The 24,219-nt window shown below is 49.3% G+C and overlaps 2 protein-coding genes across 23 annotated transcripts in view; one reads left to right on the top strand and one right to left on the bottom strand.

Annotated features, from left to right (window-relative positions):
* Positions 1-12,469, bottom strand: part of PML (promyelocytic leukemia) — a 551,773-nt gene extending 539,304 nt beyond the window's left edge. For 8 of the 17 annotated variants that reach the window (XM_031935786.1, XM_023193121.3, XM_026447954.2 and 5 more), the window contains exons 1-2: positions 12,206-12,469; positions 8,705-9,177 (exon numbers count right to left, since the gene is read on the bottom strand). In XM_031935786.1, coding sequence (XP_031791646.1) covers positions 8,705-9,177; positions 12,206-12,334 — 602 coding nt within the window. In that variant the 5' untranslated portion in view covers positions 12,335-12,469. The remainder of the gene's footprint in view (positions 1-8,704; positions 9,178-12,205) is intronic. The other 9 variants (XM_023193126.2, XM_023193127.2, XM_023193125.3 and 6 more) reach the window with 4 other exon arrangements.
* A 2,339-nt stretch (positions 12,470-14,808) lies between these two features.
* STOML1 (stomatin like 1) lies at positions 14,809-23,916 on the top strand. 6 transcript variants are annotated; one of them, XM_023193112.1, is made up of 7 exons: positions 14,809-15,079; positions 16,715-16,821; positions 17,913-18,062; positions 18,367-18,570; positions 21,627-21,822; positions 22,261-22,470; positions 22,999-23,916. In XM_023193112.1, the coding sequence occupies exons 1-7, from the start codon at positions 14,947-14,949 to the stop codon at positions 23,190-23,192; spliced, it is 1,194 nt and encodes a 397-aa protein (XP_023048880.1). In that variant the 5' UTR covers positions 14,809-14,946; the 3' UTR covers positions 23,193-23,916. The 6 variants fall into 6 exon arrangements, with proteins under 6 accessions (XP_023048880.1, XP_023048881.1, XP_023048879.1 ...); XM_023193111.1 differs by having other exon boundaries at positions 14,818-15,079; positions 22,258-22,470; XM_023193114.3 differs by having other exon boundaries at positions 14,853-15,544; positions 22,258-22,470.
* Positions 23,917-24,219: the final 303 nt, after the last annotated feature.

The following is a 24,219-nucleotide window of genomic DNA, read 5'->3' as shown; positions in this document are numbered from 1 at the left end:
ACAGTTTGCCACCTTTGCAAGCCTAAAACCCCTTTCTTTTATCCTGCCATTTCTCTAAACATTTCTTTTTCTTTCATTAAGATGCTATGTAAGCTGAAGTTCTAACCAATGCTTTGAGTTACTCATCTCTGGATACTCCCATGTATATGCATAATTCCCATGCTAGATGCACATGCTAAAATGCTCCTGTTTTTCTCTCTCTCTCTTTTTTTTTTTTTTTTTTCGAGACAGAGTCTCGCTCTGTCACTCAGGCTGGAGGGCAGTGGTGTGATCTCAGCTCACTGCAGCCTCCACCTCCAGGGTTCAAGCAGTTCTCCTGCCTCAGCCTCCTGAGTAGCTGGGATTACAGGTGTGTGCCACCAGGCCTGGCTAATTTTTGTATTTTTGGTAGAGATGGGGTTTCACCATGTTGGTCAGGCTGGTCTCAAACTCCTGACCTCAGGTGATCCACCCACCTCTGCCTTCCAAAGTGCTGGGACTACAGGCGCGCCCAGCCTGCTTTTCTCTTGTGAATCTATATCTTGTGAGTCTAATTTACAGGGACCTAGCTGGACATCTAAAATGGGTATAGACAAAAGGTTTTTTCCATCCCTAATGGGGAGAAATCCACCTCTGACCCCCACAGTAGAGGTGGGACTACTTACAAGCTGACACCATCTGGGGCTCGTGGGGAGCGGCCCTGTTCCACTGCAGGGATTGAGTGTGGGGTATAAATTGTGCTTTACACAACTGCTGCCAGCCCACGCTAGCTACAAACACTGAACAATCTGGATGTCAGCCTTTACATGGGAGCAGATAGCACAGACCGCAGGACAACTATGAAGAGAATCAACAGCCAAACTGAGCAAGTCCCCATTGAAAAGGGGATCATGTAGGAAACATATACCTTTGTAAATGCGAAGTGTGTTTTTCAGGGAGACTTAAGAACATACTACAGTGAGAAAACAAGAACAGGTTGCCAAGAAAAAGCATTCTGACAGCATTAAGCTCTTTTGGCAATTAAAAAAAAAAAAAAAAAAAGATTGCTAGGGGGAAAAAAACCCACAACAATTCAACAGGGGTAGCAGATAGAAGAATGGAGTCAGCTGTGAAAAGATGAGCTGGCAAGTTAGAAAAACAATTTGAGGAGTGCTCAGAGAATCTCGGGGAAAAAAGGCAAAGCAACAGAATTAATGGGGAAAAAAATTAAAAGATGTAAAATATGTTCTTGGAGTTCCAATATCCATATAACGACAGTAGTAAACATTTTAAAAATAAACAAATGGGCCAGGTGCAGTGGCTCACACCTGTAATCCCAGCACTTTGGGAGGCCAAGGTGAGTGGATCACGAGGTCAGGAGTTTGAGAACAGCCTGGCCAATATGGTGAAACCCCATCTCTACTAATAATACAAAAATTAGCTGGGCATGGTGGTACGCGCCTATAGTCCCAGCTACTCGGGAGGCTGAGGCAGGAAAATCGCTTGAACCTGGGAGGCGGAGGTTGCAGTGAGTTACGATCGTGCCATTGCACTCCAGCGTGGGTGACAGAGTGAGACCATGTCTAAAATAAATAAATAAATAATAAATTAAACAAATGAAGGGCTATGAGTACATTAAAAAGTATGGCCAGGCACAGTGGCTCATGCCTATAATCCCAGCACTTTGGGAGGCCAAGGCGAGCAGATCACTTGAGGCCAGGGATTCAAGACCAGCCTGGTCAATATGGCAAAACCTTGTCTCTACTAAAAAGAAAACACAAGAATTAGCCAGGTGTAGTGGCGTACTCCTGTAGTCCCGGCTACTTGGGAGGCTGAGGCATGAGAATTGCTTGAGCCTGGGAGGCAAAGGTTGCAAGGAGCCAAGATCATGCCACTATATTCCAAGAGCGAGACTCTATCTCAAATAAATAAATAAATAAATAAATAAATAGCAGAATATAATTTCCCTGAGCTGAAAAGCTGAAGAAAGACTTGAGTTTTTCAGATCAACAATGGTGATAGAAGATTATTGAAAAAAGAAAAAATTATATAAAGATCTTTAGCAGGCTGGGCATGGGCTCAAGCTTGTAATCCCAGTGTTTTGGGTAGTTAAGGCAGGAGGATCACTTGAAGTCAGGAGTTTAGACCAGCCTGGGCAATAGAGTGAGACCCTATTTCTATACAAAATTTTAAAAATTAGCCAGGCATGGTGGCAGGCACCTGTAATCCTAGCTACTCAGAGACTAAGGCTGGCAGATCTCTTGAGTCCAGGAGTTTGAGGTTACGGTAAGCTATGATCACACCACTGCACACCAGCCTGGGCAACAGAGCAAGACCCTGTCTCTAAACAAACAAATAAACAAATGAAAACCATCCAACTATATTTATTAGCCAGGCGTGGTGGCAGGTGCCTGTAGTCCTGGCTACTTGGGTGGCCAAGGTGGGAGGATTGCTTGAGCCCAGGAGTTTGAGGCTGTGGTGAGCTCTGACTGCACCACTACATTCCAGCCTGGGTGACAGAGTGAGACCCCATCTCTAAAAAGTATACTCACAGAGAAAAAATAGACCGTAACTGGACTTCTCATCTACAACACCAGACTAGAAATCTGTGAAGCAAGGTTTATACATTCTGAGGTAAAAGCACTGTGATTGTGACCTCAGAATTTTACACCTAGCTAAACTTTCCCTCATATGTGACAGCAAAAGGATATACAAGTAAAGACACTTAAGGTCTCAGAAAGTAAACTCTGGAATAATTTTTTTAAATTACTTGATGGAGTATTCCTGCCAAATGGAAAATTAATCACCTTAAATAATTCAAGAAAGGGGAAGAAAAGCTACAGGAAAAAATTATGTTGAGCAATGAAGCCAATTAAAGTCTAAGGTATGGCTAACAGTTGGGTTGTAATATGATCATGAAGCTTAATACCTGTTCAGAAAGGATGCTTACAATAGGAAAAAAAAATTAAAAATTTGGTAGTAATCTGGAACTAAAAGTTCACATTATTTCAACTAAATCTGAAAGTGAGAGGGAAGAGGGAAGAAGAAAAAATATAAAAGTGTGCTACATGTTTTAATTTCTCTGGAAGAACAGTTATATTCTACTCTTTGTGGTGATAGATGAGATAGGTTCTAGAGTGTGCATGTGCATGTGTGTGTATACACACTTTTTTTTTTTTTTTTGAGACAGAGTTTCGTTCTTGTTGCCCAGGCTGGAATGCAGTGGTACAATCTCGGCTCACTGCAACCTCCACCTTCTGGTTTTAAGCAATTCTCCTGCCTCAGCCTCTTGAGTAGCTGGGATTACAGGTGCCCACCACCACACCCAGCTGATTTTTGTATTTTTAATAGAGGCGGGGTTTAACCATGTTGGTCGGGCTGGTCTTGAACTCCTGACTTCATGATCCACCCACCTCAGCCTCCCAAAGTGCTGGGATTACAGGTGTGAGCCACTACACCTGGCCCTGTTTTTTTTGTTGTTGTTTTTTTTTGTTTTTTTTTTTTAAGACAGAGTCTCATTCTGTCACCCAGGCTGGAGTGCAGTGGTGTGATCATGGCTCACCGCATCCTTTAACTGCCAGGCTCAGGTGATCCTCTCTGAGGAATACCTCCACCTCCCGAATAGCTGGGACGAGAGGCATGTGCCACCATGCCCAGCTAATTTTTGTATTTTTTTGTAGAGACAGAGTTTCACCATATTGCCCAGGCTGGCCTCAAACTCTTGGGCTCAAACGATCCACCAGCCTTGGCCTCTCAAAGTGTTGGGATTACAGGTGGAAGCCACCATGTCCGGCCTATATATATATGTTTTAATGGGGAAGTTACCACTCTGTAATTATTATTTAGAGAATTAGTGAAACAGAATGGAAGGAAAGGTAGAAAGTTTTGGCCAGGGGTGATGTCTCACTCCTGTAATCCCAGTGCTTTGGGAGGCTGAGGCAGGTGGATCACAAGGTCAGGAGATCGAGACCATCCTGGTCAACATGGTGAAACCCCATCTCTACTAAAAATACAAAAAAAACTTAGCTGGGCGTGGTGGCACGCGCCTGTAGTCCCAGCTACTCAGGAGGCTGAGGTAGGAGAATCACTTGAACCCCGCAGGAGGAGGTTGCAGTGAGCCGAGATCACGCCACTGCATTCCAACCCAGGCGACAGAGCAAGACTCCGTCTCAAAAAAAAAGAAAGAAAGAAAGGTAGAAAGTTTCAATAGAGTGTAGATATACACACACACACAAGCACTAGAACTTACATATATATGGATATACACATATATATGCATATATACACTATATATACATATATTTGTATATTATATATATGTGTGTACTGTACAACAAATACAACTTTTCAACTCTAAGGATTATTGCTAGGAATATGTGAGTCCAAGGAATATCCTAGGCCACTAAGAAAATCTCAATATAGTCTTAGATGTAGAACTCATACAAACTGTATAAACTGGCCATAGTGCAGAAATTAGCAAGTATGAAATCACACCACCACATGCCAGCCTGGGTGACAGAGCGAGAAACCAAACATCACAAACCACTGAAAATTTTAGAAAACACTATTCTCTAAAACTTTTCAAGAGAAAAAAAATTTTTTTCTTTTTTCAATGCTGGCTCTGATGCTCAGTTTAGAGTGAAGTGGCACCATCACAGCTCATTGCAAGCTCAAATTCCCAGGTTCAAGTAACCCTCCTGACTCAACCTCCCAAATAACTGGGACTACAAGCATGTACCACCTAACATGCCTGGCTAAGTTTTTTTATTTTTTGTAAAGATGAGGTCTTGCTATGTTGCCCAGGCTGATCTTGAACTCTTGACCTTAAGCAAGAGAACCTTTTTAATAAAAGACTGAAATGATATTTGAGAAATGATTGACTATAAGAACACTCATAAAATTATCAAAGTTATGGCATACAGCCAAAGCCATATACAGAGAACTTATGCCTTAAAAAAGTTATGATTAGGCAGGCATTGTAGCTCATGCCTGTAATCCCAGAACTTTGGGAGACTGAGGTGGGTGGATCACTTGAGGCCAGGAGTTTGAGACCAGCCTGGTCAACATGGGAAAACCCTGTCTCTACTAAAAATAAAAAAATTTGCCAGGCGTGGTGGTGGGCACCTGTAGTCTCAGCTACTGGGGAGGCTGAGGCAGGAGAATCACTTGAACCCAGGAGGCACAGGTTGCAGTGAGCCAAGATCGTACCACTGCACTCCAACCTGGGTTACAGAGGGAGACTCTGTCTCAAAAAAAAAAAAAGTTATTATTATTAAACAATAAAGATTGCAAATAGATGAATTATAAGTTCAAGAAGCTAGAAAATGAATAATGACAAAAGTTAGAAGGAAGAAAATGACAAAAATAATAAAATGATCAAACAGAAAGAAGGAAAATATTAAAATCAGTAAGCAATCTAAGGAAAGACTAAAAGTACCGTACTTTGAAAAGACCACTAAACCACAAATATACAACATCAGAAATAAAAAAAGGGGGTACAGTTTACAGACCTAGAGGATTTTTTTTTTTTTTTTTTTTTTTTTTGAGACGGAGTCTCCCTGTCGCCCAGGATGGAGTGCAGTGGCACGATCTCGGCTCACTGCAAGCTCCACCTCCTGGGTTCAGTGCATTCTTCTGCCTCAGCCTCCCAAGTAGCTGGGACTACAGGCACCCGCCAGGATGCCTGGCTAATTTTTGGTATTTTTAGTAGAGACGGGGTTTCACCATATTAGCCAGTATGGTCTCAATCTCCTGACCTCGTGATCCGTCCATCTTGGCCTCCCAAAGTGCTGGGATTACAGGCGTGAGCCACCGCACCTGGCTGAGATTTTTAAATTATGAAAGATAACTCAGGATGAACTGGAAAATTTTCCAAAACTCTGACACAAGAACCAGAACAGACTAATTCCATGGCAAAAATGGGAAAAGTTCTCAAAAATCTACTATAAAAAAGGCACCAGTTCCAAGATGGTTTTTCAAAAAACTTTTATAAGCCTGAATTTCTTATATTCTTCAAACTGTTCTAGAGCAGAGAAATTATAATAGAATTTTAACATTCATTGAGTATTTAATATGTGCCAGGCACTATGCTAAACAATTTATATGTACAGTTGGCCCTCAGTATCTGCAGGTTACACACCTGTGGATTCAACAAATCTTGGATCAAAAATATTCAGGGAGGCCGGGCGCGGTGGCTCAAGCCTGTAATCCCAGCACTTTGGGAGGCCGAGACGGGCAGATCATGAGGTCAGGAGATCGAGACCATCCTGGCTAACCTGGTGAAACCCCGTCTCTACTAAAAATGTAAAAAAATTAGCCGGGCGAGGTGGCGGGCGCCTGTAGTCCCAGCTACTTGGGAGGCTGAGGCAGGAGAATGGCGTAAACCCGGGAGGCGGAGCTTGCAGTGAGCTGAGATCGGGCCACTGCACTCCAGCCTGGGCGACAGAGAGAGACTCCGTCTAAAAAAAAAAAAAAAAAAAAAAAAATTCAGGGAAAAAAAATCAATAAAAAAAAGTACCACAATAAAAAATAATACAAATTCAAAAATATAGTAAAACAACTCTTTACATAGCATTTACATTGTATTAGGCATTATAAGTAATCTAGAGATGATTTAAAGTATACAAGGAGGGGCTGGGTACAGTGGCTCACACCTGTAATCCCAGCACTTTGAGAGGCCTATGTGGGAGGGTTGTTGCTTGAGCCCAAGAATTCTCAAGACCAGCCTGGGCAATGTGGCGAAACCCTGTCTCTACAAAAAAAATTTAAAAATTAGCTGAGCGTGGTGATGCACACCTGTAGTCCCATATAATCTGGAGGCTGAGGTGGGAGGGTTGTTTGAACCCCAGGAGACTGAGGCTGCAGTGAGCCACGAGTGCAACACTGCACCCCAGCCTGGGCGACAGAGCAAGACCTTGTCTCAAAAAATAAAAATAAAATAAAAATTAAGCATACAGGAGGATGTGTAGAGGTTATATACAAATACTATGCCATTTTATATCAGAGACTTGAGCATCTATGAATTTGAACCAATCTCCCATGGATCCCATGGGATGGCTGCATTATCATGTTCAAAACATGAAAGCTTACAAAATCATTAAGGTTGGGTGCGGTGGCTCACGCCTGTAATCCCAGAACTTAGGGAGGCTGACGCAGGTGGATCACCTGAGGTCAGGAGACCAACCTGACCAATATAGTGAAACCCCGTCTCTACTAAAAATACCAAAAAATTAGCCAGGCATGGTGGATGCACCTGTAATCCCGGCTACTTGGGAGGCTAAGGCAGGAGAATTGCTTGAACCCGGGAGGCGAAGGTTGCAGTGAGCCAAGATCGCGCCACCGCACTCCAGCCTGGGTGACATAGGGAGATTCTATTTCAAAAAAAAAAAATTTTTTTTTAAATTTTTAAATCCAAAAGATATAACCAGAGATAAAGCCAATTTCCCCTAATTTATTGCAACTTCAATCAAAATCCAATGAATATGTAAGTTTTAAAACTGCACAAATTGTAAGAGCAAAAGAAATGCATAATTTTTTTTCCTTCGAGGAATTTGTTCCTGAATTCCTTAATTAATCCCTTAATTCCTCAAAGGAAACAACAACAACAGGCAAAGGACCTAAACAGGCCATTCACAAATGAAGAAACACAATGGCCAATAAACAAGTGGAAAGCCACTCAACCTTTACAACAAGCTAAGAAATATGGTGATACCAGCTGTTGAGAAGTTGGAGGGAAAAGCTTATTCTGATAGTGGGGGAAGTCTATCCTAAAGCAGGAAACAAACCACACTCAGTTTAGCAGATATGTAGTTTAGCAGGTATGTGGTTTAGCCATATATAGTTCTGAGTTGTCAAAAACAAGCGAAAAATGCTTTCATTTTGCAAGTGGATCCCTAAGAACCAAGAAGAGCCTTCTATAAACAATCTATTTCTGATGGTTGAAAGTTCACACAGTTATGCTACCATTTTGGCTAAAAGAGGGAAAATAGGACCTGATAAGACTGCTCCTGCCTGCATATATAGTCATAAAGAAATTCTCAGAAGAAACATTCAAAACTAGTAACAATGGCTACCTGTGGATGGGAAAAGGGAGAAGTGGTGGGAATTAGACAGTTGAGGATGGACAAAAGACTGCACTCTCTCTCTCCTTTTTATAAATTTTGTTCGTGAGCTGTACGAATGTATTACCTATTAAAAAACTGAATTAAAATCTGTTTAATAAAAATAATTACAACTGGATGTGATTTTTTTTTCCCCATACAGACATTCTCAGATAGCACTGCCTGGTGTTAATGGTCTCAACTTTTCAGACAGAAACTACCTACCTGCCTCTGATCCTAGAATCCAGCCTTACTGAGATTCCGTGTCAGTGCTCATGGAAAATTCCACTGGAAGACTTTCTAAAGGGCAGTTTGGTAACATGTGTCAAATGTAGAATTTCTGTCCCCCTACAGCCAGCAGTGGCACTTCTAAAAATTTATCCTGAAGAAATTACTGGATAACAATGCAAAGATGATTCTGCAGCATTATTTATTATAGGAGGAAACTGGAAACTTACTATCCACCTGCGTGGGGACTGGCAGCATAAATTGTGGTCATCACCAGGGATGCTGCATATCTGCAGACCACATTTAGAGTTGCAAGGCCCCAGAAGCTCCTTGTCCTCAGCTGTGTGACTCTTTGGATCTTTGCTCCTCTCACCTCTGGTTCTTGGATGCACCATCCCACCCTGTGCCAGCCCACTCACCTGGTCAGCGTAGGGGTGCGGTGGTTGGGGTTGGAGCAGAAGATATTGTTGGTCTTGCGGGTGCCATCCAGGAACTCACGTACGGACTGGTTGCGCAGCTCTGCTAGGGGCCGGGCCTCGTGCTTGAGGAACCACTGGTGTGCCTCGAAGCACTTGGCGCAGAGGAGCTGCTCGCACTCAAAGCACCAGAAGTCGGCCGACTCTTTGCAGCGGATGCACACGGCCTGTGTATCCACAATCTGCCGGTACACCGACAGGCGCCGCTGCAGACTCTCGAAAAAGACGTTATCCAGGGCGGGCGTGTCTGCACCTAGGGGCCAGGGAGCCTGGCAGATGGGGCATTGCATGCCCGACTCCTCCAGACATCCTGAGCACAGCGTGTGCAAACAAGGCAGCAGCTTCGGGCACTTGGCTTCAGCCTGGCATTGCTGGCAGCGCAGAAACTGGAACTCCTCCTCCGGAGAGGGGGCTTGCTGGGGGACCAGAGAGGCGGGTGAGGCCTGGAGAAGTCCCAAGAGCCCCCACCCACTGGCCAACCACCCTTACAGCTGGAGCCTGGAGTAGGACCTCATATTCCATTCCAGCCAGTCATTGGATGATGCAAAACCCTGGCTTATCAGCACCCCAATACTCCCACTTATTCAGGCCCTCCTGTTCTCACTGCACCATTTATTGAGCATCTACTTCTCATCACATACAGTACTAGGCCCTGAGATATAAGAGGTATAGGATACATTCTGCCTTCAAGGAACTCAGTTTGGAAGGTAGATACACTAAGTACCAACCTCATATAAAGTGCTTAATGCACAGTTTGGGGGTTCATCAAAGAGGTAAGCATGGAACAACCATATGACCCAGCAATTTCACTCTTACATATATAACCAAAAGATCTAAAAACAAGGACCCAAACAGATACTTGTACAACAATGTCCAGAGCGACATTATTCACAATAGTCAAAATGTAGAAACAATCCAAGTATCCATCAACAGATGAATAGATAAACAAAATGTGTCTACACATATAATGGAATATTATTTAGCATTAGAAAGAAATGAAATTCTGATACATGCTACAACATAGATGGACCTCAATGACATTATGCTAAGTGAAATAAGCCACACACAAAAGGTCAAATACTGTATGATTCTGAGGCAGGAGAATAGGGTCTGGAGGCAGGGAACCTAAGGCAGATTCCCTCTGACTTCCTAGAACTAAATCCAAAGGAAAACCCCACCTCTCCACGCCTAAGTAACAAAAGGACCAGAGGCTACTCTCTTTGCAAACCACCCCATTTCCTGCCTGGCAGATGGAAAACTGAAAGTACCTCTGATTGCTTTCTGCAACCAATGGGGTGAACACCAAGTGGCCAATGGGAAACCTCTAGGGCATATTTGGAACCCAGAAGATTCTGTAACTGGGGCCCTTGAGCCCTGCTCCAACCGGTCCCACCCTGTGGAGTGTACTTTCATTTTCAATAAATCTCTGCTTTCATTGCTTCATTCTTTCCTTGCTTTGCTGTGCATTTTGTCCAATTCTTTGTTCAAAACGCCAAGAACCTGAATAACTTGCAGTCAAGACCGTCTACTGGTAACAATTCCACTTATATGAAATATCTAGAATAAGTAAGTTCATAGGGACAGAAGGTAGATTAGAAGTTACCAAGGGCTAGGGGAAAGAGAAAATGAGGAGCTATTGCATTACTGAGACTCAGGACACACCACTTCAAAATACGACTGCAGGAGGCCAGAATATGCCACCCTTGAAATATACTTCGTTGGCATATTTTAAGCTGGTTATTCTGAGAAACTGCTGATACAGGAATAGCTCTGAAAAGCTCTCCTTTTGTAAAACAGAAAGGTATTTGCATCTTAAAGAAAATCTACATTAGTAAAAATGATCTATATTAAAAGAGGGCTGCTCCAGACAACTCTTATTATCTAAGAACTTTTTATCTACATAGCAAGACAACAGCTCCTCTCCTCACCCTCCCATAACTTGTGTTATCATCACCACCCAGAAGCTCCAAGCTCTTTTCTGTAGCTCAGGATGTTATATAGGCTTCAATCATCTGACCTTTCTTTGAGTCTCATACTTTGTGGTACTTCTGAGTATACATATGTAATTAAATATGGGTTTTCCCCCTGTTAATCTATTTTATGACTATTTAATTCATAGCCCAGCCAAGGAAACTAGAAGGGTGGAGGGAAGCCATCTTTCCCTCCCTTATGGTTTAAAGGGTAGAGTTTCTGGAGTAATGAAAATGTTCTGAAAATAGATGGTGGTGATGGTTACACAATATTGTTAATCTACTTAATGCCACTGAACGTTACACTTAGAAATGGTTAACATAGGAGCTTATCCGTTAGGTATATTTTACCACAATTTTTAAAATACAAAAGCAGGCCGGGCATGGTGGCTGACGCCTGTAATCCTAGCACTTTGGGAGGCCGAGGTGGGCAGATCACGAGGTCAGAAGTTAGAGACCAATCTGGCCAACATAGTGAAACCCTGTCTCTACTAAAAATATAAAAATCAGCCAGGTATGGTGGCGTGGCCTGTAATCCCAGCTACTCAGGAGGCTGAGGCAGGAGAATCACGTGAACCTGGGAGGAGGAGGTTGCAGTGAGCAGAGATCGCACCATTGCACTCCAGCCTGGGCGACAGTGCAAGACTCCATCTCAAAAACAAACATAAACAAACAAACAAAAAACAAAGCAAAACAACAACAACAAAAAAAACAAAGTGCTTAATACAGTACCTGGCACATTTGAAGTGCTCATAAATGTTAGCTAGTATTGTTAAGTAATGTTATTCTTAGTTGTAATAATGCTTATAAAAGTTACTGTAATACGGTGTCCTCTGTACTTTCATGAAGGGGAGCAAAAGGGCCTGGAAGGCAGCAGAACAAGAAACCCAAGTAGTTCCTTTGGGGGTGGAGGTGGGAGGTAGGCACGACAGGTGTGGCAAGAGAAGGGTTTGTTAGAGAGGCTTCCTTAAGCAGAAACCACATGAGCTGGGAGGCCTTGGCAAAGATACCTCTTCAGTCTGAGCCACAGTTTCTCACCTCGGATCTGGGAAGTTGGTTTTAGTTTTGCTGTGCCTGGGACATGCTCCTGGCTCCAGGCCAGCGCAACAGGGCTACCACCTCCATCCTCCCTAATCTGTGTCCTGCATCTGAGGCAGGGTTGAGGCAGGGCTCGAGGGTGGGCGGACGGGCCCAGGCCCGGAGGCCACTGACCCTTCTCACCTTGCCCAACTGCTCAGTGGAGAAACCACAGCCCAGCGAGGCCGCCCCAACTCCTCCGGGTCCTCTTTTCTACTCTATCCTACCCTCCCGTGCCCCAGCCAAGAGGGTCAGGACCCTGGTGTCTGGTCTTCCTGCTTTGTGTCACTCTCTAGCGTACTTGACCAAATCCTCCGTTAGACCCTCTCTTCCCCACTCTCCCCACCACAGCAAACCAACAAAGCCTTAACCCAATCATCCCCTAACCCAGTAGTACCTCTGTAGGGCTGTGGCTGGGGCTGGGCTGACGGCCTTCAGAGGGGTTCTCGGGGGGAGGCATGGTGGGCGCGTGGGGCCGGGCAGGATCCTGCTGGGGCCTCGGAGATCGGGCGGATTCAGGCTCCATGGACCTCAGCTTAGTTTCGATTCTCGGTTTAGATCTTGGAGGGCGTGAAAAGAAACTAAAGGGGCGGCGTGAGCCAGTTGGCTGAGCCCCTTGAGCTGTCCGAAAGGGGAGGTGCCGGCTCAGGGCCCGCCTCTGGAGAGGAAGTGAGACAGAAGCTGGGGGCGGTTCTAGGGACAGAGAGGCCGACTGTGGGTTTTAAAGACATGCCCAGAGCGGGGAGGAAGGAGAGGCGGGGAGCCGCAGACCTACTGCTTACTTACGGTAAAGCGGGAGAGGCAAGGCAGAGCTGCAGCCCCGCCCCCGGGTTTGATCCATTCATCAGTTCACACTGGCACTGCTTCGTGCCACCTCCTGCCGGGAGCTGGGCGCACAAAGATGAGCCACACGCAGCCCCAGCCCCTGCTTTCTAAGAGCCCTAGATGTAATGGAAGAGCAAGCTTGCAAACGGAGACATTCTGGAAAGGAGAGCCCTCAGCTGGGACCTGAAAAAGCAGTGGGAATTCACCAGGGATTCAGGGCTGTAGGTGGTGGGGTCCAGGGGACACTGGAAACACAAAAGATAGCTCTTGCAAAAGGCATGGAAGTTTGAAACACGAAAGCCTGTTTGGGAACTAGCTTTGGCCATTTTCAGATTTAAGAGGGAATTCATGAGAAATGATGCCCAAGGAGTGTGCTGGGACAAGATCCTAGCTAAGGAGATCGGACCAGTTCTGGGAGTGATGGGAAGTTGGTGAAGGATCTGGAATCAGGGAACAACACGATCAACTGTGCATGATGGGACAGTCACTCTAACATCCTAGGGGCACGTACCCTGGTCTAGGACAGTGGCTGTGGGATGCAGAGGAGGGTCTTGAGTCAGAGATCCTGGGAAGCCAGTGACTGGAGGTGAGGGAGCAGGGTGACGCCTTGAGTGACAGCTGGAAAGGCTGGTGGATCTGAGGTGGTGGGGGCAGGAGGGAGGGGGAGAGCTGGAGAGCGGGTATGAAGAGGGAGAGGGGAGAGCCAGCTAGGTCTTCACCAGTGGAAAAGCATGCCAGACTCCCAGCTGGTGAGGGGAAAAGGGCACAGCTCCAGGTGACCTCACTGGGCCAGTGCCCCTGGCTTCAAACTTAAACCATTGCAACTACTGTGCTGGCTCCTGTGTACCCATTCTGTACTCTGTTCCAACTTAGAAACCGCCTAGAAAGGATGATGATAGGGCCTGGCTCTTGTAAACCTTATAGTATGTGGGCTGGAGGTCAAGGGTTGGGTGGATACCCAACTTCCTAGGGACTGTAAGAGGCCTCAGGAACCTGCCCTTCCCTCCAGCCTGGTCAGTACTCCCAGGCCTTTAGAGAATCAGTCCATGAAAGCCAAATATGGTGGGCAGCCATCTGCACAAGGGACCTGGAAGTGGGCTATGGCAGGATCGGGCTTTGGAGGCCAGAGGCGATTGGCTGAGGAGGCAGAGCTGGGGAAGCTTTATTCATTTATTTGCTTGCTTTGAAAGATAGCCTGCTCCCAGACTATCCCAGAGTTCTGTTGGAAGTTAACACTTCTCAAAGTAAATTGGCAAGTTGCATTCAGGTTTTCTCAAGCCCTGGAGAGGCCAGTTAATTTCAGGTACCTAGATCAAGGGGCATGCTGTTTCTAGACCTGCAGGACTGAGGGCCTCACCTCTGTGGTGCTCTGGGGCCCCTGCCTTCATGTGGCTCTGTGCTATCCCCTTCTTCCTTACACTTCCATGCTCCCCGAGGTCTGCGTATGAAACTTCTTTCTTTTTGTGCCAAAGTTCAGGCCTTCCTACTCCACCTTGATCACAGTGACCTGGCTAGGCCATTACTTAACAAATAAGTACTGAGATCTGCCCTATGCCAGTCCCTGCTTGCTGGGCTGTGGGTTCACAAAGAGGAATAATTTGCAGACTATGTCCCAGAGAAACCCAAGGTCCAGATATGGCATGCCCTGCCTCCAGTGTGCGAGAAGGAGTGCTGAGAAAGCTGATACAGCATGTCCTTGATCCTGGAGAAGATTCGCTTCCTGTAAACCCTGATGAGATCTCCCTCTCTCTCTCTGGCTGCAGTGCAGTGGCACGATCATAGCTCACTGCAGCCTCAAACTCCTGGACTCAAGAGATCCTCCCGCCTCAGCCTCCCAAGTGGCTGGGACCACAGGCAGGCATCCCCACGCCAGGCTAATTTTTCAAAACTTTTTGTACCGATAGGCTTTCACTATATTGCTCAGGCTGTTCCTGAATTCCTGGCCTCAAGCGATCCTCCTGCCTGAGTCTCCCAAACTGATGGATTATAGGCGTGAGCCACCGTGACCAGCTTCCCCTCCAGCTTTTCTAAGGCTGAGTAGAAGACGGGAGGAGGCGATGACCCCAGCGTGCTCCCGGGAACACCGATCACACCCCCTGGCCCTCGGCTGCAGTTCGGTCCTCCCAGCACTGGGGGCGCCATACGACGGCGGGAGCGGGCCCCGGCCAGTCTCCTCCTCCTGCGCCCGACGCTGCCGCGGATGGCAGCGCGGATGAAGCCGGAAGCAGCAGCCAGCAGGGCGGGGCCGCGTAGGGCCCGCTGGTCAGGGAGGGCGCCGTGCGAGGGTGCGGGGCGTGTCTCCTGTCAAAAGCTATGCTGGGCAGGTCTGGGTACCGGGCGCTGCCCCTGGGGGATTTTGACCGCTTCCAGCAGTCGAGCTTTGGCTTTCTGGGCTCGCAGAAGGGCTGCTTGTCCCCGGAGCGGGGCGGCGTGGGGACGGGGGCCGGTGAGTGGCCGCCCGGCACGGCGGACCCGGGGGGGACCGGCCGGCAACCCCCAGGCCCGAAATCTCTGCCTCCGAGGAGTCGGCCGGCCCGGCGCCGTCGCACCCTACGAGGGGGAACTGAGAAAGGGATACGATGTGGAGAGGGGGCTGGACCCGGCGCCTTGTGCTAGCGCTGATCCGCCCTCCCTAGGGTCACGGGGCTGTGGCCCCGGAGCCAGCCAGCGTTGCTCCTATATTCCAAAACCTCACCTCACCACATTTGTCCTCGGTTCTTATCAGCCCTTTAGGCCTGGGAAGACGTTTCAGGTTCCTATTTCGCATAGAAGAAACCGAGGTCTAGGCAGAGGAGGCCACCAGCACCCTAAAGGCACCTGCTGCCAAGAAGTGGAAGAATTTTCACCCTAGGGGGCATCTCTAGAAGCCCGGGAACTAGGCATCTCCTGGATGTGCAGGCCAAAAAGACAGGTCCTCAGCTGCCTGTTGGATCTGCCCTGCTTCTGTCTTGCCCTCAAAGTCTTCTGTGGCTCCTTTGACCTAGAGGCCAGATCCCACACTGTTCAGCCCTACCGCCTAACCTTGTATTTGATCCCTCCCTGGCCTTCCTGTCCTGAAAGCTCTCCGTATCGAGAACTCTCTTGAGAGGCCTGGGGGATCAGAGCCAGGCACAAAGTGGAGCCTCAGTGCTCTGGGGCGTAGCCCAGAGGGCAGGGCTTCCTTAAAGAATGGAGCAGGGGCTCCGGACTGCTTCCTGTCCAGGGTTGGGGGAAGGAAAGCAGCAAATAACCTCATCCCAGATTCTGGAGCTGTCTTGACTCCGCTCCCATCCTGGTTCTCCAGGGGCCAGGACATTTGGCTTAGATAAGCTTCATCTTTCTAGGCCTGCCCCGACCCCGACTCCTAACAATTTTCTGGAATTTAAATAGGCAGGTTTTTTTGTTTTTTGTTTTTTGTTTTTTTTTTTGTTTGTTTTGTTTTTGAAGCAGAGTCTCGCTCTGTCCCCCAGGCTGGAGTGCAGTGGCGCGATCTCATGAAATAGACGTTTTCAAATGGTCATTAAGGCATTAAAGTAGGGTGAGGAATAGAAAATAATAATCTTATTCCTCGTTTATGGCTCCTGTTGATAAGCTATTTATGCTCTATCCCTGTAGGCTAAGGCATCATCTTCATAAGGACTCCTGGAAAGCATACTTCTGGGGCTAATGGTATAGGAGGAATGTGTTTTGCCAGCAATATTCAGTGCATGTTTACAGATGCCTAGGTGCTCCTGGCTGCATGCCAGGTATGAGTAGGCAATATAAATTAAACGAGAAGATTGACCCCAACTCAGTCCAGTGAGGAGAGCACCATCACCTGGACTGGATTCTGAGATTGATGACTGTTGCCTAGCAGAGAATAAGGCCTTGTGAGGGTTGTTGGACTTGGGACAAATGAATGTTGATGTATAGGAGGAGGGAACAGATCCTAACTCGCAGCTGCCCAAAGATGTGGGGATATTAGGCAAGGAGCCAGACTGAGAGCCCTGAGAAGGAAGGAGCCTCTCAAGGGGAAGGTGGGCATAAGGGACACTTGCCCAAGTTCACTCTACTTGCAGCTGTCATGGCAGGTCCAGTTGACCACCTCTGCTCTCACCTGCAGATGCACCCCAGAGCTGGCCCTCCTGCCTCTGTCATGGCCTCATCAGTTTCCTGGGGTTCTTGCTGCTGTTGGTCACCTTCCCCATTTCCGGCTGGTTTGCCCTGAAGGTAAGGCTGGCTGGGTCAGCCCCCAGGGTGGTTGGGCCACACGGAGCTTTGGCATTGATGAATAAATTTGCCTATCCTCTGTCCCGTCTCCCTAAATATTACCCCTTTGCAAAATGGGCTAGGCAAGAATCATTCATTCACATCGTTCAGGGGAGGAAGCTAAGGCTTGGGCTTGTCTAAAGTCATACTGGGAGCCAGTAGGGGGTAGAAACAAGTCCCAAACTCCTAAGTCCTGGGATCTGGACACTGGCTTTAAGGTGCACGCAGATGTCTTTGCCAAATTATCTTCTCTTTGGGTTAGAATAAATTAGAAATGAAAACACCCAACTTAGCCCAGCAGGTAATGCATAATAGGAATTCAGGCCTCATTTTCAATAAGGGGTGGTACAGTGGGAAAAGGATGAATCATGGAGCTGTAGTTCAGCATCACACGTGAAAGCTGTGGGGAAGGTGGAAGCCCAAGGAGGGCTTGCCCTTTGTGTAACCCTAGGCAACAGTCCCTCTCTAGAAAATCACTGGATTTGGTGTGGTCTGCAAGGGAGTCCTTAAATGGCCCTAGATCCTAGTTCTAAAACTGCCACAGAAACAAATGCTGTGTGACCTTGAGCAGGTTGCTTTGCCTCTCTGGGCCTTCATTTCTCAATTTGGACATCACTACTTCCCTAAGAGGTCCAGGGACCTAAAGTTGACAAAGCCCTTTGCCCGGGGGTGCTGTTAGGGCAGCCCAGCCTTTTCTCCTAACTAATCCAAGGACAGACAGTTTCCTGGTATGAGTCACGTCTAGCTTCAGACCATAGAGATGAAAAGTTTCTCTAAGGATCAAGTCAATACAGTGCAGTGGTTAAGACACATGGCCTTTGGAGTTATTCAGAACTGCATTCAAGTCTTCCCTGTTTCACTTAGGGCTATGCAATTTTTGAGCAAGTAACTTAGCCTCTGTGAGCCTTGGTTTTCTGATCTGAAAACAGAGCTAGGGATACCTAACTGTGATCCAGGTGAGGAGGAGAGAAGTGAGGAAGGGACTTTAGACAGACAGCATTGGCCAGCCTTGGCTAACCACTTTCAACTCTTTCCCTTGCCATTGTGGACAGATCGTGCCCACCTATGAGCGGATGATCGTGTTCCGCCTGGGCCGGATCCGCACCCCCCAGGGACCTGGCATGGTTCTGCTCTTGCCCTTCATTGACTCCTTTCAGAGGGTGGATCTGAGGACACGAGCCTTCAGCGTCCCTCCCTGCAAGGTGAGGGGCTTCTCAGCTGCCTTGACAGAGGAATTGGGGGCCTGTCCAGAATGTACTGTGGTGCCAGACCTTGGCCTGTGAGTCACCATCTGAGGGGGAAAGGGGGAAGAAGAGACCAGAAAATTGATGGAGGCTGGGAGGACATCCTTGCTTCATACACCTAACCCTACATACTTGGGGACACCATTTGCCCTTGAGGAGCTAGCTGCCAAGCAGGTGGGTCAAGCTGGGTGGCCCCAGTGGGCCTGACCTCCCTGCACCCCCAGCCCCTCCAGTGTCTCTCTCTCATGGCCTCCCCCAACAGCTGGCCTCTAAGGACGGGGCTGTGCTGTCCGTGGGAGCCGATGTCCAGTTTCGCATCTGGGACCCGGTGCTGTCGGTGATGACTGTGAAAGACCTGAACACAGCCACACGCATGACGGCCCAGAACGCCATGACCAAGGCCCTGCTCAAGAGGCCGCTGCGGGAGATCCAGATGGAGAAGCTCAAGATCAGCGACCAGCTTCTGGTAGGCAGCCCCTCACAAGACGGAGCTTGGGGGGTGGCACCGGCCTGGCTCCACCTGCCAGGTCACTTTGAGCAAAGCGTCAGACCACTCTGGGCCTCAGGTTACCATATGTCCCAAAAGTGTAACCACCTTTGAAGAGCCAGTGCCTGGGTGGGGCCGTGAGTTGAGGAATGGCAGGTGGGCATAGACCATAACAATCTTGGGCAAACTTGTCCCTGAGAAGAGGAAGTGGCCCCGGCAGACATTCTTGGGGTCTGCCCCTGACTGCTGAGTTTTTATCCCTCACTGCTCTGCCCTGATGACACTGGCCTCTGCAGCTCTCATTCCGGGCCTGACTCATGGGGCAGGCAGGTGGGTAAAGGAGCAGAGACCCTCCCAGCCCAGTCACCTGCTGGGGAATTCCAGCAGCTGCATGGGGAACACCATGCAGCATGTGTGTGCTTGTGATTTTGGTTTCCTTGTTTGGAACAGAACAAAGACACATGAGGACATTTGGATCTTTTTCCTGCCTCTTCTCCATGTATATACTGGAGTTTGCCTTAAATGTCTTCTGCTACAAGATGGGGTAGAAATAAATACACATGCAGAGGCATGTCCCCTGCAGCCACACTCAACTTCTGCTTCCTCTTGTGTCCTGACAGGGGAATGTAGGTGAAGTTTCTCCCCATTCCTCTTGGCTCTGCTTTGCCCTGGGGAATCGAGATTAGAGGATAGGCAGGGGAGTGGGGTAAATGCCAGTCCTGGAGGTCCCACTGCAAGCAGCGAGGTGAAATCCCTGAGGAAATACTATTTGAGGTCCTAACGGTAGCTCTCACATGCTTAGAAGCTTATGGTTTACAAAGTCCTTTTGTCTGGCCCAGCGTGTCTGAGCTTCACGTTTTTGCTGCAGGTCAGTACTACTGTTTTATTTTGGAGGGAGGAAACTAAGGCTAAGAAATAATTTGACTTGCCTTTGAGAGCTATGGTCAAGGGCAGAGCTGAGCCAGACCACCTGCCTCCATCCCACCAGCTCCCCTCAATCCAGTGCTTGATCTAACACAACTCAGATAACAAGTGGATAACAACTTTTATTCAAAAAACTATGTCCCATGTTAATTCACCTTTAGGAAGAGAAAATTGATCTCAGTCTTGTTGCACATGTCTTTGATGTGAGAGAGGCAGTTTGGGGAAGCCATTCCCACACGAGGATGTAAGAGTCATTTAGGCCCCATTTCCCAGACTGAGTGGGCACCTGGTAGAGTGAGATCTGTGCCTGTGGTTGAGACAGAACCTCAGGAAGTCCAGCACACTGGCCTCAGGCCCTGGTTCAGGTGCACACTTATTCACATGCCTGATTTTCTTCTAGAGAAATCAGAGTCCCCACCTCTCACCTGCTGGACCCTCCTTACCCAGTTACCACTCCTTACCTTGCAGAGGTCCAGGCCAGCTGCCTTGGCCCTTACTGCCCATTGCTCTCTGCAGCAGGCCTTGCCTCCTAACGCTCAGGAGAAAGACTAGGATGAGCACTCTGCTTCCTCCAGTTTCACCCCTTCAAACCCACCTGCCTCTGTGCTGCTTTCCTGCCTCTTTTCCTGGCTGTCTCCCCTCTGAGGCTCATCCCTGCACTGCGCACTGCTCTGGGCCCTCTGCTGTCCCAGGATGCCTTCCCTTCACTCCATGCACCCTTTCTCTGTTACTTCTCCTTTCTGTGTAGAAATGTACCCTCCCTTTGCCCCAGTGCCCTCTAGTTCCCACTCCCTTTCTCCCCTTTTCTTCTGCAAGACTTTCATCCATGCCCCCAACCCCTGCCCCCACATCCTTCATCTTGACCTCCTTGGGCTCCAGAGTCAGCGCTGGCCAACATCACGGTGACCTCCCACATGCCAGCCCAGTGGGCACCTCTCAGCCCTTCCCTTACATCACCTGGTGGCAGCATTCAACATGGTCGACCCAGCCCCCAGTCCCCAGAACCCCCTGCATTTCCTCCTTCCCTGTTACCCCTGGTTACTGCCACTTGTTCTCCTGCCCTTGAGTTTCCAGGGTTTCATCACTGGCCTCTTCTCATCTGTAACATCTCTGGAAGAGCTCATCCATCTGAGCTGTCTGCTGCCTGTGGACGCTGATTATTCACAACGACCTGCCCTAACCCTGATGCTTCTGTACCCTGGGCCATTTCTCCAGCTGCCTACTGGACAGTTGACTGCCCCACAGACACTTCAAGCTTACAATAGTAAAAAAGAAAAAGTTGCCAACCCTCCCTTCCCACCCTCTGTGTGTCCTCTCTAGTGAATGCCACACTCATCCATTCAGGAGCCTGACTCCTCCCCACCCATGCCCCCTCTTCTATCATTGCACATCAAGGCAGCCCCTAACCTGGTGCTTGCACTTCTCTAGTGTCCTGTTATGGCTCAGTAGAGTTGATAGAGGCATGCCTCCTTCAGTGGATCTTGGCTTCACAGCTCCCCTCCGTCCTCTCCAGAGCTGCATCATTCCTTGGCTGTATTTTGAAACAATGTCTTACTTCATCTCCATCCCTCCCCTCAGCCCCCTAAAATCCAGTTTCCACAGCAGCCAGGAGGATCTTGCCTTAAAGCAAGTCTGCTCTGTCACCTCCCTGCTCAAACTCTTCTCTGGGGCTCTTTGTTGCTTCAGAATAAATCCAAGTAAGCAGAAATACCCCACCTCTGACCCCTTAGCTGTCTCCAGTCCTCAGCCCACATGTGAGGGTCCAGCTAAATGGAACTCTCGTTCCTCGCAGCTCCATGAACATGCCAGGTTTTCTTGTCTGGAGTTTTGCACATGCTGTTCCTATTGCCTGGCAGGGTCCTCCTCCACCTGAGGACTCCCTCCTGCTGGCACCGCCCTCCTCTGCTGGGGGCTCACCACTGGCCTTGCTTCTGTCTTGGTACTTATCACAGCTTGAGTGGTCATTGTCCTCTGCCTGTGTCCCAGGCTAGGAGCGTCTCACGGGTGGTGTGGTGACTCCATGTCCGTGCACGGCCACACAGTCTGCCCAAAGAAGGTGCTCAGGAAAGGTTTGTTGAATGAATTACGTTTCTCCCCACCCTGTCCTCCAGCTGGAGATCAACGATGTGACCAGGGCCTGGGGTCTAGAGGTAGACCGAGTGGAGCTGGCAGTGGAGGCCGTGCTCCAGCCGCCCCAGGACAGCCCAGCTGGGCCCAACCTGGACAGCACCCTCCAGCAGCTGGCCCTGCACTTCCTGGGAGGAAGCATGAACTCAGTGGCAGGAGGTGCCCCGTCCCCGGGGCCAGGTGAGGAGCCCTGGGGAGGAGGGCGGGGGTGCTTACCAGCTTGGTGCCAGCACAGACTTTGCTCGCTATCCCAGCAGCTCTGTGCAGTACACACCCTGCACAGATGTTCAGCCCACGCTGCCCACAGCCAGGGCAGTGAGAGGAGGCCAGGTGTCTGAGTGTGTAGAGGCCATTGGCAGGCTCCGTGGGAGGAGGCGACAGCACCAGAAGGGCAGCTGGAAAGAGTTTTATATCTGAGGCTGGAGTAGTTTAGAAACTGAGTTTGCGGTTTAGGCTGAAAGCTCAGGGGCATCTTTCTGGTAGGGGAGGAAGTTGAACAGAGGCCTGAAGGGGATGTGAGAGGAGAGGTACAAAGGCCACAGTGAGTGGTCCTGACCTTGGCAATGCGATGACCTCCTCTCTGCCTCCTTCCCCAACCCTGTTGGCCATCCCCAGCAGACACTGTGGAGATGGTGAGTGAAGTTGAGCCGCCTGCCCCTCAAGTCGGTGCCAGGCCCAGTCCAAAGAAGCCTCTGGCAGAGGGGCTGCTCACTGCTCTACAGCCCTTCCTGTCTGAGGCCCTGGTCAACCAAATCGGGGCCTGCTACCAGTTCAATGTCGTCCTGCCCAGCGGCACCCAGAGCGCCTACTTCCTGGACCTCACTACAGGTGCCGCTGCCCTCCCTGCCTCTCCTTCCCATCCAGCTTGCTAGGCTGCATGTTACCCACCCCAATGGTGCTCTTGTAGACTGCCCCCTGCTCCTGCTAATAATTTGGAGTGAACCCATGGCAGGCAGGGGCTCAGACACCATTTCCAGGCATTATCTATGCCCTGGTGTCCCCACCATCCACAGGACAACACAGCCAGGCTTCCAACACCAAGAGGCCTGCCCATGTTACAGGCCTGCTGCCTGTCAGGCTCTATGCCAAGTACTTTTTGTGCATTATCTCACCCACTTCTCACCATGAGCTTATGCTTTAGGAATTGTCATCTGTAAAGGGATTATCATCACAGATTTGGAAACTGAGGCTCCAAGAGTTCCCACAGCCAATAAGACTCAAACCCAGGGTATTAGAACCTGAACTCTGAACCAGTACTCTACTCCCAATGGGAAATGCCAGCCCCTCCCATCCCCATAGCTCTCCTTCATGTTCCTCCATCCCCCTACTGACACTTGGTTTTCTTTTCCCCCACAGGACAAGGAAGAGTGGGACAAGGGGTGCCTGATGGCATCCCTGATGTGGTGGTAGAGATGGCCGAGGCAGACCTGCGGGCCCTGCTGTGCAGAGAGCTACGGCCCCTGGGGGCCTACATGAGCGGACGGCTGAAGGTGAAGGGCGACCTGGCCGTGGCCATGAAGCTGGAGGCTGTCCTCAGGGCCCTGAAGTAGCAGCCTTGGTTGACTTTCCATAGCCCAGTCCCAAGCCTGGCACCAAGCCCTAGGGGCCTCTTGGAGGAGGAAGTGTTCATCTGTACCACCGAGAGTTGAGGCCCTAACAAGTGTCAAGCCCAGCCAAGAGCCCATGGATGGAGGCTGGGGGAGACTGAGTCTGGCTGCCATGCACTTCTCCCCTACAGTGGTTCTCTGGACAAGCCTTTGTCCATCCTGGTCCCCAGCTGAGTGCCCAGCCCTGAGCTGGGTGCACGGTGTGATGCCAGGAGGGAAGCCAGGCCCGCCCTGCCGGGCCCTACCTTGCTGGCTTCCTGACTGAAGAGGCAGGACCCACAGTAACAGCCTGACAGCAGCTGGCTTGGACCTTGTGTGAGGGACCAAGCATGTGGTCCAGGCTCTAAGCTCTGCAGTGATTGGAGAGGGATGGGGAGGGATGGGAAGGCAGCCTCCAAGAAAAGGTCCCTGTGGCGTAGTTACCTGGGGATCCTGGCTGGCCCGCCTTCCTGGCTGCAGTCCAGGCCCAGGCTAGCGGGAGTGGACATGGGAAGGAGCAGGGCCTGCTGCTCCGCTGGCACTTTCCCGAAGATGTCTGACTCATCCAGCTCCGTCCTGCATGCCTGGCGAGCTGGGCCCAGGGCAGCATGAAGTAGAGCCCTGCGTTCTGTGCTTCTTACCGGAGGTTTGCAAATCTCAGACAAATAAATGTGGTGTTTACAATGTATAAAAGAGAAGAAGCCAAGCGGAGCTCCTGGGGGCATGGGGTGGACTAGGAGGGTCCACGAGGTCCCTGCTGCCAGCCCAGGCAGGGATTGATGTCCTGGTGGCTGACACAGAGAGACCCTCACAATATTTGAAGCTCTTTCTCCTGAGTGTCTCAAAGCCCCTGGAAGCAGGCGTGGGGCTGGGTGGGGAGTTATCTGTTCCTCTTTGTAGTGGGGTACAGGTTCACCAGGAAAGCAAGGCACGAGTGTGCCAGAGTGTCCTGCAAACACTGAGGGGCAGGCGGGGTGGTCATGTCCCATTG

Source organism: Piliocolobus tephrosceles, chromosome 6 (assembly GCF_002776525.5).
Source record: "Piliocolobus tephrosceles isolate RC106 chromosome 6, ASM277652v3, whole genome shotgun sequence".
In the NCBI taxonomy this organism is placed as follows: Eukaryota; Metazoa; Chordata; class Mammalia; order Primates; family Cercopithecidae; genus Piliocolobus; species Piliocolobus tephrosceles.
The sequence above is the reverse complement of the archived record's forward strand: the minus strand, read 5'-3'. Positions and strand labels throughout refer to the sequence as shown.